We start from the raw sequence: 18,951 nt of genomic DNA on the forward strand, positions 1-18,951 counted from the left end.
TGTGTCAGGGTACAGTGATACTGTATAAACACCTGATACTAACACAGATGTGATATATGTGTATTACAGACAGGTTCACCTGATACAATCACAGATGTGATATATGTGTATTACAGACAGGTACACCTGATACAAACACAGATGTGATATATGTGTATTACAGACAGGTACACCTGATATAAACACAAGTGTAATAAATGTTACAGGCAGGTACAACTTCAGATACACATGACATAAACATAAGTGTAAAGTGCAACAGACAGGTACAATTATAGGTAAGTCTTACATACACACAGGTGTGATATACATTACAGGTGGGTACAATTACAGGTATTCCTGGTCTATGTCAGTGTGTCTTTATGTTGTATATGGTGTACAGAGACATTATCAACTTAAACACAGGTGTAAAGAGAACAGTGATGATTGGTAAACTGTAGTACTGCAGATAATACATAACATCCTTGACTGGTACAATTCCCAAGATGGTCAACATCCCTGCTGTTGTCGGAGGCAGACATCGCACCTTCCAGTAGTCTAACATATGCCCGAGTGTTGTAAGGTCAAGGTTAGTATTTAGGGCTTCTCCCTGTAGCAAACCAACAAAAATTAGAGATCAAACAGTGAAGTTACATGTACAATGATGGGAGTTAAACAATATTTGCTGATTTTAGTCTCCCGTAAAAGCCAGACACATGTTAAGGCAGGGTCTACTTGCAGTAGACTTGGAATCAAATGTCTTGGCTCAGCACAGACTGGTCCAATTCTTAGCTTCCTGAGAAACACATCATTACAAGTCAGGAGCCTCGCATTACCTACCTACGATCTACACCTGAGGTTACAAGAGTCAACACTCTAGCAACCAAGTTATTACAGACAAAGCATATTTAAACAAATAATTCAAAATAGATTAAGTGAATGTCTCTTAATTTGTTCTATTTTCTCTTTTGATGGGAAAATGATCAAACTTCACTAAAACCTTTTTTTTTTGCATGACCAGTTTACTGAAATTTAGTGATTAAAGTCAAGTATGAATGTATAAATCATAACAGCTGTCAAAGCAATAGAGACAACATTTCCTATGATAATGATGAGATTCTACTCACTAGTGCTTCACTTAGGAGATGGATGTTGACCTGAATGGTAGTCTCCACCAGGTAGGCACTTACAAGCAGGCAAGCCAGGGCTAATGTCCATGTCCCTATCACAGTCAACAGCCAGACCCTACAGGAGAGGCAAACAAGAAACTAGATACACTTGCATATATCCCTTAACTTCAAACTTTAACTGTTGTCCAATACAATCTGGAGAGATATTTTGAACTAAAAGTTGTTTGTAAAACATAAGCTCTGTTTAAAAATATTACTTTCATTGATATCAAAGACAAATGCAAATTGTAATCATGAATTGGAAAAGGAAAATGTTGTTTACACATTTTTGTTGTGTTCATTAACAAGCTCCATCCGACACATAATGGATTGCTTCAGTGGAAATACCCAAGTGTAGTCCTAATGTGTGTTTAAGTTCTGCAGCTGTGTTTTTGTTTCTAGACGAAAGCACAAGATTAAATCACAGCTAAGCTAAGTTTTGGTGAAAGTAGGAATATAAGAAATAACCAAGTTCTGGAACAAAAAAATATTTCTGTGTGATATGATGATTTCTGATTACAGCTCAAATTAATTACCACAGCAGACTAAAATGTAAATTTTTAAAAATACCAATATTACTTACCATTTCTTTATCCGCTTGGGCGAGAGTTTATTTTTGGCAAACATACTATCATAGAGATAATAGACCAGAGTGCCAAGCCCTGCAGCGTAGCAGCAAATATAAACTGGGTAGGTTAGGGGCACACTGCTAACGTCAAAACTTTGGTGGATCTCATTCTGAAAAGTTAATTTACACATAACAAGGACATAGTGTTCAAGATCCCGCACCCATATTCATATACACTTAAAGTGAGCAACATGGAAAACAAGAGTATTGAAACCATTTATTGTTTATGTTCAGTTTGAAAGTTCCGTTGAAAATAACCAATATAATAACAATTTAGTAGCATGATACTGTTAATATTAAAATCAGCTTATACCTTTATATTCCCTTCTTTTACCTATTGTTATGATAGAATATTTGTCACTTAATTTCAGTTATACTGGATCAATCAATGATTCTATTACCAATCAAGTATGACAAAACAGTGAAATGGTTTATACACATTAATAAAATACAATACAGCATCTAATAGTCAGATATGTAAAATTGCAATAAAAAAGATACTAGCAGTAAGGCAAACCATACCAGGTGATAGTGCAACATCACTTTGAACATTAGACTTCTAAAAACATTTTGGAGATTCACTATCATTGGTTTATTAGGGATTTTACTGATTGGTGAAAAGGCCTATTGTTATTGTTCTGTTCCTTGTTAGTAGTATTCTTCTTCCTTGATTTGGTGGCATCTTAATTTCTGAATCAGTACGAGATGTATTTATTGTCTTTACAATGTCTTTTAAGACATGGTCTGCAGGAGTGCACTGATGTTTTATTTTTTTTAAAAAATCCAATACAGTTGATATGACGTCATATGTCAAACGTTTAAAACAACATAAGTTAAAGAGTATTTACTGTATGGATTTTCTGAAATGATATGGTTGACAATGTTTAGGGCCTAATTTCATAATGGACATATAAATACCTAGGTCAAATTAAAAAGCTCGCTGTAGGATCAATGATCATCAATTTTTCAACTATTTAAAAAAAAAAGTTTTGCAAAAGCTATTTTTAGGCGACAGGGTATTATCCCATATTGATGAAGTCTTCAGTTTGTCTGTAACATTTGCCACTAACATGGTACGCCATTTTGAAAATTAAAAAAAAATAACCAAAAGGCCCTGGCTACTGATAATTTGGCCTGGACAATGTTAGTATGAAGGTCTAAAATGTTTATTAATATGATTGATGTTGACTCACTTTAAAGGATACAGTGGTCTATTAAAAATTAAAAAAAAAAACAGGTTGAGTTTGTTTTAGATTTCAAAGCACTTCTTCTCAATTACCAAAAGGCCCAAGGATAAATGGCTACTAGGTTTGTTAATAGGGTTGACTTCTACATTTGTTAACATGGTTGACTTTGATTCACTTTCAAGGTTACAGTGTCAGCCAATCAGGTCACAACAGTCTCATGAAATATTCATGGAATTTGCTGTTAATCAAAGTTGGACAAGGGATTCTGGAAACAAGTCTACCAGACCAGGTCTTCAAAAGCAGCATCCAGATGGATGAGAGGATGGATGGAGAACAAAAGGACAGATGGAGCCCATATGAATAACCATCAGCAACTTCATTAGGTGGGGATAATTCTTTCCAAACTGTTTAAACCTACTGAAAGTTGCTCTGACATCTTCATCAATAATAAAGATGTTTGTTCGTTATGTTTATAATTGTACAATATTGTATAATTGTAATTTATCTTACAAAATAAACCAAACACTTCCATAGAGCAGAAATAATCTACTCATAAATACCTCATTATATTCAGTGCACATCCATCCAATTGATTTTTTTCTGAAGTAAATTTCATACGATATTTACAATGTTACAAATGTTGGTTAATTACCAATAAATGAGTAAAGTCCTGATGCCAGCTGATGAGGCTTGCATTGAAATGTTCCTTTGTGGTCATGACAACTGGGTGGGAGTAGTGATGTGTCTTCAGCTTTCCATAAAAAAATAATAACTTTGATATCACAGCACCTGTGTCAAAGAAACATTGATATGATAGATTAGATTGTCTCCCCTTTGACTATGTGTAAGAATGGGAAATACATGAATAAGACACTGGTTGAAATGGTTCAGCCAAAAACGAAACAAGGGAGATCAGGCCTAAGGTATCTTCTTATAAATTATACAGTTTATGCCCATACAGATTGAAATTGAGGAGGTACAAACTGACAAGAATGTAGGTAACTTTTGACAATCAGTAAATATGAGGAAAAATATTTACCATGCAGATAATTGAATATGACTGTCACAATACTCAATAGAGTGATTGCAACAAGGATAATCTGTACAGTGTCCTGACGGGAGAGTCTCATTCTTTCCATCTCTGGCCACATAGCTACACCACCTCCTACACTCAGACTGTCCACCTTATCCTTTGCTTCAGCATGCTTCATAATTAGGGTCTGACGATCTTTAAACACTCTGCCTGAAAATGAAATTCTACACATCATACCACTTGTGTGTATTTTTAAATATGACACAATGCTTTGGCTGCTACAGGCTTTTGGGAATAAATCAAAACTGACATCCAAATGTAACATAATGAAAATGTGTCAAAAAAATTGTTTGATTTAATAAATGAGCCAGATATCAACACATATACACAGGCATGCAATGACAGAGACAAAAACCATCAAATATGTTGTGATTGGGCACTACAAAATATCTTCTTAATTCAAATCATGAAAAGAACCACTTATTTTTTATTTTGGTATACATACTTATTGTGTGTAAACAAGTGTAACATTATGATATACAACATGTATTCTATGTAAGCATACACATTAAAAAGTCTGTAGACTGATCTGAGATCAGTGCACGATACAATCCATCCCTATCTGTTGTAGATGTGTCCTTCAGTTCATGTAAGACACACTTCACCCCAATCATTTCGGATAGTATGTGTTGGGCCTTCTACATAATGTTTAGTGAGGTAGTTGTGTGTACCAGCTATGTATTATTTGGAATCTGTGTGTTAGAAAAATAACAATACAGGATTAATAACATAAAACCATGGCTAATAATGGTATGAATGTTTACCAGGTGTCATTCTCAATCTTTCTAGTGTAGGACTGGTCTTGGTTTGGAAACTATCATCTTCTCCCAATTTTTGGATGTGATTTCTAGTTACACTCTTTCTTTCTAGCCTCTGTCTTAGATACCCCAGACTGTTGGAATCTGGGGTTCTGATCCTACGTGGGGTAGAGCCATTTGCTTCTTTAGTTAATGACTTGGTCCTGGCAGATCCTGGGGTGTCTTGATTAGTTCTAGCCATATCAGACCTAAAATAAAACATATAAATTGTACTTAATACATGCATGATAAGTAATTAAATTACATTAAAAAAATGTTGATATAAAGTGGATGTTCAGAGATGTAAACACTGAAACTGGTTCATGGTATAACTGTACAAAATGGCAATAATGAAACCAAATGAGCTTATGCCATGCTGTGGTGTTTGGTAAGAAGGGATTTTTAAATCTGTTCAAATAAATTACCTAGATCCACTTTCAAAGTCACAAGGATAAATATTTAACATTAAAATCTTGAAAAACAACATGTCAATAACCTAAAGACATGGTCAATATATTTTACCAGTAGGGTTCTGTGATAAAAGGCTTGGGGTTTGATCAGGTTAATGATCAACTCTGACTCTTATGTCCATACTAGTTTATGGAGCAATTACTGAACTTAGCATGTCTATGTATGTATGTATGTATGTATGCTTGATGATGAAGATAATGATGTTGACTGTGTCTAAGAATCTGCAGCATCCTTATGCATGAAGGTTAAAGTGTGTGAAGAAGCTGATAATGAGGATGTGTGATGCTGCTGTGTGACGAGGATGATGATTGTATATGATGACGTTGATGTCAGATGCTGATGTTGTTTGTATATGTATCAATGCTGGAGTGCTAGTATGGCTGCAAGTTATAAATATATGTTTAGAGTGATTGTGTTACATAGTGTCTATGATTGTTAAGATATAGTGTGCAACTCAAAATGCTGTGTGTTTAGTGGTGAAAATGATGCATGACTATACTCTGTAAGTGTGTGCAGTGGGAGTTATAGACTGACAGTATATATGAATCTATTTATTCCTCATGTGTTTTTCGATAAATAAAAAATGAAAAAAAAACTTCTGACTCTTATGACAAAACCTTTTTTATAACAGAACCCTGGGGACTCCTAGAAGTTAGTAATTACAATTCATGATCAGCATCTTTTACCAAAATAAGAATTTACTTGCTCAGTATATTTTTAGCTAATCTGTATATGCATTTTTGCTTAATTATTTCCTACTAGCAAACAGTCTTACTATTAATTATTTAATTAAATTGTGAACAGGTAGTGTGGATTTAGATCAATAATTTCTGGTAATGTCTTCTTTGCCATTTGAAAATAAAAGATATCTTTGGCCAGTTTGATTTGTACATAACACTATATTATTCAATCACAAAAAATGGATGGGAATAATTTTAAAATCTTACTTAAATTAATTTATGTACTGATTATGTTTAAAATAACGGTCTCCAAACAAGTATACTTAAACTGTTGCATAGTAAACCAGGTAGATGCTCGTTGTTCAATGCAAATCTAACTAGTTCCTTACTTTCATTACCTACAATCGGTATGTTTTATTTATGGTTAGCCTCTAATTGGTTTTGGAGTGACAATCCGTCAACACGTATTCCAGCTGGATTTTTGCGACAGGCAAGAGACCGAAAAAAATAAATATGACATCAAGAGATAAAACCAAGTTGTAATGTCAAATCACAAACGAACAAAACCCAAAAAACAAAGATTTATATCTTATGTCACCATTACGTACTTGCATGTACTGTGGTACCAACATTCCCCCTTTTTTAGATACTTTCATTCAATGTGAACTTACATAAAGCACCCAACGAGTTATATGTAGTTACTTCTGTTATAAACTCTTCGTCCATCCGTTCTCATATTTTTTCTTTCCACACTGATTAACGATTACTGGACAATTTGTATAATTTTAAATTCCTTTCATTTGTATCTGCCGCTTCCCTCATCAAAATATAAACAATGGTCTTGGAGACGCTTATTCATAACGTTACTGTGGGCTTTTACAAACATTATACTGACAACGACACCGGAAAACGGAAGCGGGAAAAAAGAAACAAACACAACACGTTGTAATGATCAGGTAATTCCAAAAAGTTTTCTCAATGTTCACTTATCAGTGTTGTAAATCTTTGTGTCTAACATTAGTTTTTTCTAAGTATTCGCCCCAGAAATAACTATTGACAACCCAGGTTCGGGCATTCTCTTGTCAAGTGTTCACCTACCAGTTCTAGGCCTAGGGATGGTTACAAGTACTAGATGTAATAGGACTGGAAAAATATGTTACTAAACCTAGGTCTGAACCTGGAAACCTCTAAATTCTAGACAGGCGTTCGAACTTCATGCAAGGTTGCGTACAGTTGATCCAGTCAAGTTTTGCTACAATTGTATACGACTGGGTCTTAATTGTTTCCAGTCTATGCAAATACAAGTTCCAAACGACTGGTATTCTGAAACTCAGAAGGCCCAATATTTCAGAAGTATTTACTGTAGTCATGTGTCAGTCTCACATGTCGGTGCTTTGACAGTCATGCAAGTACAACAAATTTACTGTATGATGTCATGAACATATAACAAATAGGCATATTTGGCCTAGCATTGTTTTAACAACCAACATATACCTTAAAGAAGGTTATTTAAACAGTTTAAAATCTTTTTTTTTGCCTTTGAAAAGTACCAAATCATATTTCAATGAATTAAAAATTTCACCATCTGGATTTATGTTTCATTATTTCACAGATGAAGTTTTCGTGATCACATCTATCTAACACAAAATGTTGAAAATAATGTGCCAGCGAAAACAACCAGCTTTATGATATATCCAATTAACAGCTTTGCTTCATTTGTAGTTTTCTGCCTATTCCACTTCACATTTTGCAAAGAAACACTATCAAATTTCAACATTTACAACTTCTGTACTCCATTTCCACAAAATAATAATAAAACACCATCTTAAAGTGATAAATTAGCTATATTCTTGGAAATTAATAACCAACAGGTGAAATGCCACAGTACTTGTCTGCAGATTCCTGGGATGAAGCCTATCAAAGTTTACAAAAAGAAATGACCTTGACCCATATTTTAGGTCACAGGGGTCAATTTGTTAAAACCGTATAATTGATTTCCTGTGATTGACCAAACATCTGACAAGGATGATATTTGGCTGGTCGGTCTCTGGGATGAAATATTTATAGTGTTTGCAAAAACAAATGACCTTGACTTACATTCAAGGTCATAGGGGTAAAATTTATTATAACAAATTCTGCTGATACATCAAAATACGTATGAGCATGATATTTGAAAGATAGGTTTATAGTAGAAATCCAGAAGAAAGTCTTTGAAAACAAATAACATGGACATATTCAAGGTTACAGGGGTTGAATTTGATATCAACTGAAAAAAACTTCTTTTTTGTTGCTGAAAATGCCTAGAGGCATGATGTGAAGTTGGTAAGTATCTTTGTTGAAGCCTAATGTTTTGAAAAGGTATGACTTTGACCCAATTTCAAGGTCTTAGGATAGAATTTGTTAAAGTTTAACCAATTTCTTCTGATCATGACTAATCACAAGATCTAGAAGCGTGGTATTGGGCAGGTAGGTCTCTTGGATATCAACGAAGCCTCATCAGAAAGTATACAAAATGAAATGGCCTTGAACCATATTCAAAGTCACAGAGGTCAGATTTGTCAAAACCTTACAAGAGTTCGCTGGTAAACCAAAAGACTGAGAAGCAGAATATCTGGTGGAAAGATGTTTTTTAGGTCAAAGTCCAACAAGTTTTGATAAAAAAATAGGTGGCATTAAAATTTAATCCAAATCAAAACTGCAACTGTTTAAGACTGTGAAAACTGATGGGATGTATCCATTTTGAATGCCAATGTGCATGTGTTAATGAAAACCATGTGAGTGATGAAGGACCATTGGGCCTGTTATTACTCATTAGATTTCTGTCATAGAGTAATCCCTAACCCTAACAATGCTAAAAAGGAAAACAACAAACCGCAAATTCCCCACCCCCAATCTAATCATAATAGGTATATTTAGTACTCTTCTGTATCATTTATTTGCTTTTATTTATTCCAGATATTAAGTTTAAGATGACCAGAGGTGAGCATTAATGGATGTTTCTCCTGTGACTGGCACAGATGGTCATGGACCAATGGCTTCCACGCCACTTGATCCTCCTGAGGATGACCAGCAGGAAACTAGCGCAACTCTCCTCGCGAAACAAAACTGGCTTCAGGCTCAGATAGATAACCATAAGGCTGAGATATTGGCAGGTAGGTAAATAGACAGTGATGTTGTAAAACTTCTAGTTTACATTACTGGTACTGAAAATTTGTGGTACAATTAGTAGCTTTAAGTATTGTTGTGTTTCTAGTACGATACTCTTGCATATTATTTACGCTATCTGTTGTGTTTGTTATGCAGGGGAAAATAAATTTGTTATCGTTCACAGTAAAACCACACTGATGTTGACTTGATAGCTTATGCCACAAACAAAGCTGAATATTGAGAGTACTTTAATATACATCAGTTGTACCTTACTTATGAATATAGATGTTAATGTTGATTTGAACTAAAACAGAATCTTTGTTAAATGAGGTAAATGAAAACCAAATTTCATGTATATGGAATTTAAAGAGAAGTGCAAATAGTTAACATTCTTCAAACAAATCCTGAGTTTATTACATATCATTGTTGTCATGTGTAATAGTCAGCCATTAAATGCTTTTATACAAAACCTAATTCAGGATCTACTGCTGATGAAGATACAGATGGAAAAACTGACGTGTGAGTACATTGTACAATCAAATCACCTTTTTGCTGACTTCTTTGTTCTCCACAATAATGACACTCAATACAGTTCTCAGTTAACTAAATTTATAGTTAATTGTTTTATTTTAAAATGTTTCATGATAACTATCAAATCTTTCAGGTAATTTCAGAAAAAGTTTTCTTTTCAGATTGGCTGATTTGGAGAAGGAACTTTTAGATGAATACATTGAGAAAGACAAAAAAGAACTTATCATTAAAAGGTATGACTGATTACGGAAAGGTGACAAGAGTATGCTTCATTTAGCTTAGACATGCTATGGTCATTCAATTTAAGATACACTGCAATGGGTTATGATCTTGACCTAGGTTAACATGTTGAACCACTATAAAACTAGAGCTGGTGATCACATTTGATTTAAAATTGATTTTGTAGGTTTGTGTATTATGATATGTAAGAATATGATGTACATCCCTTACAGCTCTGGATGGTCAAGGTTATATGAAACTACTCGGGATACTGAAAGAATGTCTGGTGTTGCATAACTAACACAAACAATGACATTTTGTGGTACATATTGTAGATCTTTGTGAACTAGCTTCTGTTGTCTTTGTTGATCCTAAAAACATCATATCATAAGTGTCACAAAATGAAAACTCTGGCGTAAAAAATATACAACCGTTTCACCGGAAAGTGCTGTACACCTCAACCTCTTCCATTGAAAGTCTGGACTCATGCTTTTACTGTGTGACTCAGTGAAATTTGGAGAATGCATTATATATATCTATTGGTATTTTCTGGACTCATCAAAATTATGGAGGTGCCTAAAATATCCTGCTAAAAAGATACTGCTATATACATATAGTATAGAACCTCATCCATGGGAAATGCTTTCAATACGTAATCATGTTTTCTTATATGAGTCTGCCTGTTTTACATATCCCCTTTTTTGAGGGGGATACATTTATGGAATCACAGTAAGAGATCTGTTTGTGTATACTGGGAACATTTGATATTTTTAAAATTTTGTTCTAGAACTTCTTAACTGAATGAAGTTACACCAACTGTTTCCCCTGGAGAGTTTCTGCCATGTCAATGTTAATCTTATAAATTATTAATAACAATTACTATAAAGTTATAGTCATATACATGTATGTGTACTTGTATCTAAGAAAGGCAGGAATCTTTAATGAGTGTGTACAGGTATTCATTACAGATCCATTGTGGCATGTAAATGTTTGAAACATCAACATCTTCATTTCCTGGCTTTCTAAGTCATTGACATGTTCTAGACAGTTAGGTAGTAAAAATTTGTAACCAATTTTTTTTCTTTGTATTTTTCAAGATTTTTCAAATACATAAAAAGTATATAAACAATACATCAATTTGCACACACATAAACATACATCCTCATCATTATCAGCACCTTCATGTTGATGCATTCATCATCAATATTGCATCCACATCATGATCGATCAACATCATTATATTTCTTATGTATTTGTTATGTATATATATCAGGTACCCACATAATTTCATTTGTATGCATATACCATTACTTGTAAGTCTTAGTTTATCAAATTTATTTTGTGTTCAAACATATACCAATGGGAAAAAATTAATTTCATACATATATGATAATGTACATTGTATTATAAATATTTTATGTAAAACTTTGTATCTATATGATAATGTATGATGTTCAACAGGATGCAGATGGGAAACTTCCTTATAAAACAATTGTTTGAACAGTCCACATCAGATGATATTGACCCAGCAGAAAAGGAGGAGAAGGCGGTCAGGGTGAAGTATGTACAATACCATGGTTTCCATTTCTCTACATTTATTCATTCAAGTTCATTTAATTCATTATAACTTTAAATACTGTCTTTTTGGATTTTGGCATTCTCACAGCAAAAATATTGAGTGTTGGTTTCTGCAGTTGTTAAGAAATAACACAATTGGTGCCCTTTCACAAATATTTTTTCAAAGTACATTGCAAATAATATTTAAAAATTTTGAATTTTGCTTTTGTTTGTTTGCACATAGTAATACTGCAGAATTTAGCCAAGTAGACTAATTATAATGCATATACATCTACACAGTACAGATAGAGATCTAGCCATGTGTGACTACAACGTGTACAATATCATTGGTTTCAGATATTTGAAAGAATTGCTTGACAAGCAATGTGGACTTGTGAGTGGCATTATGAAGAATCAAAAGGTATGTTGGTACATCAACTTCATTTTTAGTTTCTTGTTTTTTTTTCTTGAATAATCATTGTCATATTTTTGTTTAGTATTACTGTATTCCCAGCTATTTTAGCTGTTAAAGTGTTGTCCTATGTAGCTTCAGGTGAAGATCAGAGGTGCATGGTTCAATGCACCGTACCCATGTTGGTTTGTGAAAGAGCTCACAGGTCTGGGATGATGAGGTTGAATCTTCAGGATGTAAGACCCTTTACCCTTCATAATGATGTGGATGGCATGCAAAGGCCATTCCATATGTTTTTTAGTGAGACAGCCACTAGAGTCAATACGAGGAGTATCAATCTCAAAATGACCCTGACTGTTCATAGGGTGGTGAACGCAGCAAATTCACTTATCTATATATCTGCTGGTTTGCCTTCTCTCCATACTTGTTGACAAATCCACATCAACAGAATTCTTGCTGGTTTGAATTCACTGATTACAATTATCACCATAAACAATACTTTCACTATAAAAACTATTCTTCTGTAGACCGATTTCGAAAGGGGAGATAATTCTACATCATGGACATAACAGTATTAAGTCTTACAGTTGTGGTCTTGTCATTTTTATGCCTTCCTGAAGTACTTATTCCAGTAGGCAACAGATGCCTTTTTTAATGTATCTATTGCTAGAGTTTGTAGAACTGATTTACATCTGATAAATCATGGTTTGTTTTCAGGAAATGGAATCTAAAAAGAAAAGACTTGTTGATCTCAAGAAACAGAATTTTGGTAAATACAATTAGAAGTGGACATATTGTATTTCAAATAATAATGAATTGTTTTTTCCCATTATGAGCAAAGATTATTGTAGACTAGAAATAAAGATAACTTCAAAAAACATCATTCCAACAATTTTAAATTGAAAAAGATATACATGTATATGATGTATTGGTTTGCCCCTATTGAGTTACAGTACATCTCAAAAAGCATGAAAATGTCTTCTTTTTTACTGTTAAGATCCCTTTCTTCGAAGTGTCAGTCTTTTTGAACACATCATCAGAACTATGGTGTGTACATGACACTGTTTTGATTCAGGCTAACACAAATTGAGCATTTCAAGCTCAGTAAAATGTATATTATAAGTTTATCATTTAAGATCTAAATGTTTGTTATATAAATTTGTCTTAACTAGGTATGATTTTACATTTCATTGTGAATGGAATAGTCTTACATATAAAATTCAACCAAGGTCTATTATTTTGCCCAATGTTACAGTCAGAATCTGTGAGGCAGTAACTCCCAGTATGCTGTTTTTCCGTACTGAAGCTTCTCTAACTACACTTTCCCATTTTATGCAGGTACATGCTGCTGTAAAAATGATAGTAAAGATATTTGTGTTTGTTTATTCAGCATGCCTGGGAGTTGTTGAATTCAGTTAAGTTTTGTGTGTAACCATGTACAGAATGGTGTCTTTGTAATTGATCATGGAAAAGTGTGACAGGCGTTCCAAAAATTGCATGTTTTGCAATGAATTTATTTAAATTAACCTGTTAAGGACTGTGAAGTTTGACAACGACACTTATTTACAAAGATTAATGTCACTACAGGGGGACAAAGTTTGATAACAACACTAAGTCACAAAGATTAATGTCACTACAGGATGACAAAGTTTGGCATCAACATTATTATAATCCATACCTTTAGTCATTCCTTAATACTTTCAATCTACTTATATTGGATTGATACCTGACCCAAGTTTCAAAGTCAGGGATGCAATCTTTTAGGCATACCAATTATAAGGAAACATTGAATTCTCCGCCCTCAAAAGCCATAGAAAATGGTGGAATTGCTTTTAGGCATACCAATTACAAGGAAACATTGAATTCTCCGCCCTCGAAAGCCATAGAAAATGGTGGAGTTGCTTTTCCTTATGAATGTTATATACCTTGTCCTTATAATTTAGTAAATTAAGTAATTTAGTATAATTTAATCCCCAGTATTTATCTTTGGTGGAAAAGCTACTAATACACACACACAAGATATCAAATGCCTTTGAGCTGCATTGTATTGATTAGTAGCTAGTATACAAACAGTCTTTCATATCTTTGAATTACTTCCCATTGACTAGTACTAAAACACAGGTATTAAAGAGTTGAGTTACCTCTTCGACTAAATGTAAACAAGTTATTAAAGATCTGAGTTACCTCCCCTTGAAAACAACTGCAGGTAGATGTACTTAATCTATTATGTAAACTTTAGCATGTTTTTAATGACAAGAACTTGAAGGAATATTTTACCTATAACTTTCATGTTCCCAGAATTTCTGTCACATCTTCCAGTCTGTGGTTAGGTATACCACTAACACATTTTAATCTTTTCTGGAGTGAAAAAAAAAGAAAATCGAAAACAAAGGAAAGAAATGAAAGAGCAAACTAGTGAGCCAATCTGTTTTTATCTTTGAAATACTTACCATGTTAGGAATGTATAATCACAATTTTCACTTAGATTTTTGTCCATATCGACACCATTAATGTCTGAACAAATTTGGGTGGTCTTAGGTCAAGGTCAGTGGCTCAATTGGTCAAACTTGACCACTTTTCAAACTTTTAAGGGATTATCACAGGTAATTACATTGTACACTGATCAATCTGTAGGAGTCCCTTCTCACTTTGTGTGTTTGAAGAGCAAGGTTTTATTCTAGGCTCACTTTGTGTGTTTGAAGAGAAAGGTTTTAGGCTCACTTTGTGTGTTTGAAGAGAAAGGTTTTAGGCTCACTTTGTGTGTTTGAAGAGAAAGGTTTTAGGCTCACTTTGTGTGTTTGAAGAGAAAGGTTTTATTCTAGGGCTTCACAACAAGCTGATGGGGAAGGGGTGTCATGTCAGAAGCCATGGTCTCACAGTTTGAAGAAAGGTTTGTGATTATAATGTTTCATATATTACAGATCAAATGAGTGTCAACAGACAGAACATGCAGACTCTTCGCGAAAGAGAGAATCCACAGTGTGCTGACAATCAGGATGAAGAAACAAAAACGTCAGTATTTCTTCAACTCAGGTCCATTCACACCATACCTCTCCATGAATTAGTACTTCATACCCTCATAATATCATGGTCGAGGGCATATGGTATTCAGTTTAGGAATTTTAAGGAGGTAAAACATTCACAAAAATGATTAGACCAACACTGGACATTTTAGCCAAACTCTGATGGAATTTGAAAAATAAAATTTTTGCTATTTCAATTTTATTTAAGATTTTCTACTGTTGATAATGCAAGCAAAACTTCGAGTTTTGTTTCATGAGTTATAATACTTTTCTTAAAGAGCCAATAACAATGAAAAAGTCAGAGGTACTTGTGCCGCTTTGACGCATATAATTTATATCACAGTTCTTTGACAATAACAGTTGCATATCAAAAATTGTAGCAGGATCCCCTCATAAACCAGTTTACATGTTCTTGACTTCCTTCATACTTTTAAAATACTGAGATGTTGATTTACACGTTGACTTTTGAATCTTGTATTTAAGTTGAAATTACAGGCAGATGTATAAAACCTTGACCCTTATGTCTTTAGTATCTATAAACTTTCTTTTTGCCTTTGCATCTTATGTAGAATTACACACAAAACTGCTAAATCTTGTGTCTTTTGGACCCAAGGGGTTGTGTGTCATTTGTAATTTTAGGGAAAATGACATAATGTTGTGTGTTTGAATGTGCACTTTTACATCTATGTAGAATTAAAGGCAAAACAGCTAAATATTTTGTCTTTTGGAATCATTGGGTTGTCTCATTTGTAATCTCAGGCAAACTGACCATAGGTTGTGTGTAGGAATTTTCACTATTGTGTCATATGTACAGACAGCGCAATCTAATCCTGTGTTGAGGTAGTAGGTGTGATATGCTCTCACTTCTGCACCTGAATCCTATTCTTATATACATTCAAATGTAGATCTGATTTTACAGATGGCCAAACATCCCTTCTTCAGAGAACCTAATATTAATGAATCTTTTTATAAAATAAAAGATATGATTTACTTTGATCATAATAGTAACAAATAGAAAATCACTGATGTGTTCTGAATCCCCAGCATTGCTCAAAAATGTTGGCTTTATTTACATACGTTTTATTATTGATTTTTTTTCTTCAAATTATACTTTGAAGTTTTACTACAGACTGGTTTTAAGCTTATACAATGTACTTTTGAGGTAATAAAAGCAGCCAGCGTTCTTCTCTAACTGTGCATGTGATTGATTGGTCCATTTGTACAAAGCTTCAAATTCATCTGTCATCGGAACTAAATAGACTGTTAACTTGACCCAACCCTAACAAAACATCAATTTTTTCCACATCAGATCATGAAAAACCTTGTCTTGGTTTATGTTCTCGACACCTCTGTACCAACCTGTCACCTAATTATAGCTGCGCAGGCCAACCTGTCACCTGGTTGAAGCTTACCTGTGCCCTTACCTATTTTGCCGTTGGCTATATGTTTTTGTTCTTTGTTTCCTTGTTGTTTTGGCTACCTTCTACTAAAAATGGACATTGTTAAAATTATATAGCAAAACCTTCATTATCATCGATGGTGCTGGACTATTCAAATTGTCTTACATCTGTGGTCCATGATCCGCCTGTCTTCCATCAATGAACAAGTCTTGTTACCATTATTTCCTGAGAAGTACTGGATGGATCTTCCACCAATTTCAAATGAAGGTTCTCCTTTGTCCCTGGTTGTGCCCTTTTGTTTTTAATCAGAAGAATAATATGACTGACAGGCAGCCATCTTAGATAATTGCTATTTCTTGAGAAGTACTAGGTGGACGCTTCTCAAATTGCTCATATAGGTTATTACTAGTCCCTAATGACTGAATTTTAAAGGACAAATGAAGGTTGATCGTACAATGGTGAGCATCAAGAAACTTTTGGGATCTCTTGTTGCATCCACAAATCTATGTTATGGAAGATTCTTGTTGTTGGCTTACTTGGGATCAGCAGTATTATTGTGTTGCTGTGTCAGAGGATTTGTTGCGACAATGAGCTGCTACTTTGCAATCAGCACTGGTATCCACATTAACATGCAGAATTTTCTTTTACGAAGATGTCTTGGAAAGTTTCGGGACATCAGTAATCAGACACAGTACTCCATAATAAAAAATGCTGCAGTAAGAAATTCAGATGTTTTGTTTAATAAGATATGTGCAAGTGTCAACTGATCAATGTAAATGACATATCATATAAAATATTTTTTATTTTACTTTTTGTAGACTGTTTGAAGACCTGGACAAGAATCTCCAGAAGATTGCAATAGTTCGTAATACACTACAGGCAGTCATAGTAGGTAGTGGCATCAACTGGGCACAGGACCCGGCCATGCAAGACCTTGTTCTCGATTTGGGCAAAAAACTAGAGTTGTGATACTATCACAGCAAAAGAAAATTCCTGTCAGAATTTGTGTTAAAATTTTCTAACTGGTTTGAGAGGTTGACAAAAATTTGTGCTGTACTACAGAAATAGGTTAAACAGGTATTAATATTTCAACATAATGATGTGTAGGGTATACTCATTAATGAAAGTAACAACTCCAAACAGAAAGACTAGATGTGGGTCTACTAGTCCAAAGTCTTATTTCCTAAAGAAAAACGGAGCAGATTTTATTATGAGAAAAGAAAGTTAACCACAATGCAGACAAACTTGTGTAAGTTACACATGGAAATACCATATGTGTTCCTATATAATTACAGAGAATGGAATAGTCTCCCTTCAATATTTCATGAATTGTGTAAATTTGTACATTAAAATGTGATGGTGTATCGTCTCCTTATTGTGTTATATAGTAAATTTTCTAAATATTTTATTACGTGTTCTATTTTCTTTCATTTGTTAAAGCACATATCTAAAGAATGGTTTCTTCCAGCGCTCCTTAGGTGTACTCTTATTTGTTCCAGGGGCGATGAATCTTTCTCATACATGAGACAGGGAAATCTTTAACCCTTGTGATGTCACAATTGACATTATATTTACAAGGTTCTTGATGCATAGTTGTGGAGGGAAGTATTCTAATAGGAGAGGAATTCAGAAAATTTATGAAATATAGAGACAGTAAATAATGTGTGTATGTCTGAGATAGATTTATCAATCGTGGATGTTTTTTTCTCTAACCTTGGACAGGTAAATCAACACTTTACAGGTGTGAGATTTCTAGGGGGAAGATAAGGGGATTTAAACAATTTAACAATAAAAGGAGATTCCTAAGGAAACAAGACTGTGTAAGAAAAATAATCAGGATGATATCAGCCCTTTGGGAAGATAATTTAGTTGCAAACACTCAGAATTCTCTTGTTTGCCTAATGTAATTATCTTATCCCACAACTCATTATCAGAACTAGAGTACACACTTTAATCACTGCTCTTAAAAGTTTTGACATTGTCCTTAAATGTGATCGTAAAATCTCCTGGAAGAGTCTTGGAGTTTGATGTCTTAAAATCTGAACCATGCAAGGACAAAAAAGACTTATTAAAACTACAGAACAGAATTGGGAGGGGTCTAACCTCATACTTTGTAACATCAAAGTCATGTTTATTGTACAAAAGTCAAATACTTACTTATCTAGTTTACCCACCAAAAACACATGGATAGTACAAAAACAATGGCGCTTTCTCAAGGAAGCACAATCTCACTATATAAAGACAAGACAATACTTTAATTTGTTTTAATTTTTTGTACAATTTGTAGTTCAGATAACCTCTGTGAAATAAGGTAGAAAAAGCTGGAGCTAAGTGTCCATGTTGTTGTTTATAGATGCACGTGTCACGGCTATGTACTGGTAGTGATGGATATCTGTTTATACCTGCTGTTGATATAAAGTATCCAGATGTATGACCTGCATAGCTTTATAGGTATATGTACACACTAAAAATAGATATCCATGTTTGGTTACGAAAACATCAGATAATTGAATGTGTGAAACAATCTAGTACATATAAGTATTTTCCAAGATTTCGCCTGCATAAAGACTCGATATATATACACAAGATTCAACACGTACACGCTCAACTTTCTTACCTTCGAACACAATTGTTTATGTAAGTTTAATACTTTAAAAACTT

General features: G+C 33.9%; 2 protein-coding genes across 2 annotated transcripts; one reads left to right on the top strand and one right to left on the bottom strand.

Moving 5' to 3' along the window:
* Positions 1–346: 346 nt before the first annotated feature.
* LOC132551969 (uncharacterized) lies at positions 347–6,728 on the bottom strand. The gene is made up of 7 exons (XM_060216115.1): positions 6,673–6,728; positions 4,818–5,059; positions 4,000–4,203; positions 3,613–3,749; positions 1,729–1,883; positions 1,104–1,221; positions 347–586 (listed from the first exon to the last, which is right to left on the bottom strand). Coding segments are annotated over exons 1-7 (1,098 nt in total). The 5' UTR covers positions 6,675–6,728.
* A 189-nt stretch (positions 6,729–6,917) lies between these two features.
* LOC132552020 (centromere protein H-like) lies at positions 6,918–17,698 on the top strand. The gene is made up of 9 exons (XM_060216166.1): positions 6,918–6,957; positions 8,957–9,153; positions 9,628–9,667; positions 9,841–9,912; positions 11,360–11,458; positions 11,813–11,876; positions 12,585–12,636; positions 14,789–14,879; positions 17,109–17,698. Exons 2-9 carry the CDS (start codon positions 8,991–8,993, stop codon positions 17,257–17,259), a joined length of 732 nt encoding a protein of 243 aa, XP_060072149.1. The 5' UTR covers positions 6,918–6,957; positions 8,957–8,990; the 3' UTR covers positions 17,260–17,698.
* The last annotated feature ends 1,253 nt before the right edge of the window (positions 17,699–18,951 follow it).

The sequence above is a fragment of the Ylistrum balloti genome, unplaced genomic scaffold (genome assembly GCF_031769215.1).
Source record: "Ylistrum balloti isolate Yb309-2 unplaced genomic scaffold, AGI_CSIRO_Ybal_v1 Utg370230, whole genome shotgun sequence".
Classification (NCBI taxonomy): Eukaryota; Metazoa; Mollusca; class Bivalvia; order Pectinida; family Pectinidae; genus Ylistrum; species Ylistrum balloti.

Excerpts from the sequence above, each read along its gene's own strand:
- LOC132551969 (XM_060216115.1), bottom strand. Across the intron at positions 3,750-3,999 it reads CATATTCAATTATCTGCATG|GTGCTGTGATATCAAAGTTA; the intron begins GTAAATATTTTT and ends TCTTTGACACAG. Across the intron at positions 1,884-3,612 it reads AGGACTTTACTCATTTATTG|AATGAGATCCACCAAAGTTT; the intron begins GTAATTAACCAA and ends TTAACTTTTCAG.
- LOC132552020 (XM_060216166.1), top strand. The coding sequence starts at position 8,991 with ATGGATGTTTCTCCTGTGACTGGCACAGATGGTCATGGACCAATGGCT. Across the intron at positions 9,668-9,840 it reads ACAGATGGAAAAACTGACGT|ATTGGCTGATTTGGAGAAGG; the intron begins GTGAGTACATTG and ends TTTTCTTTTCAG. Across the intron at positions 12,637-14,788 it reads TCTCAAGAAACAGAATTTTG|ATCAAATGAGTGTCAACAGA; the intron begins GTAAATACAATT and ends CATATATTACAG.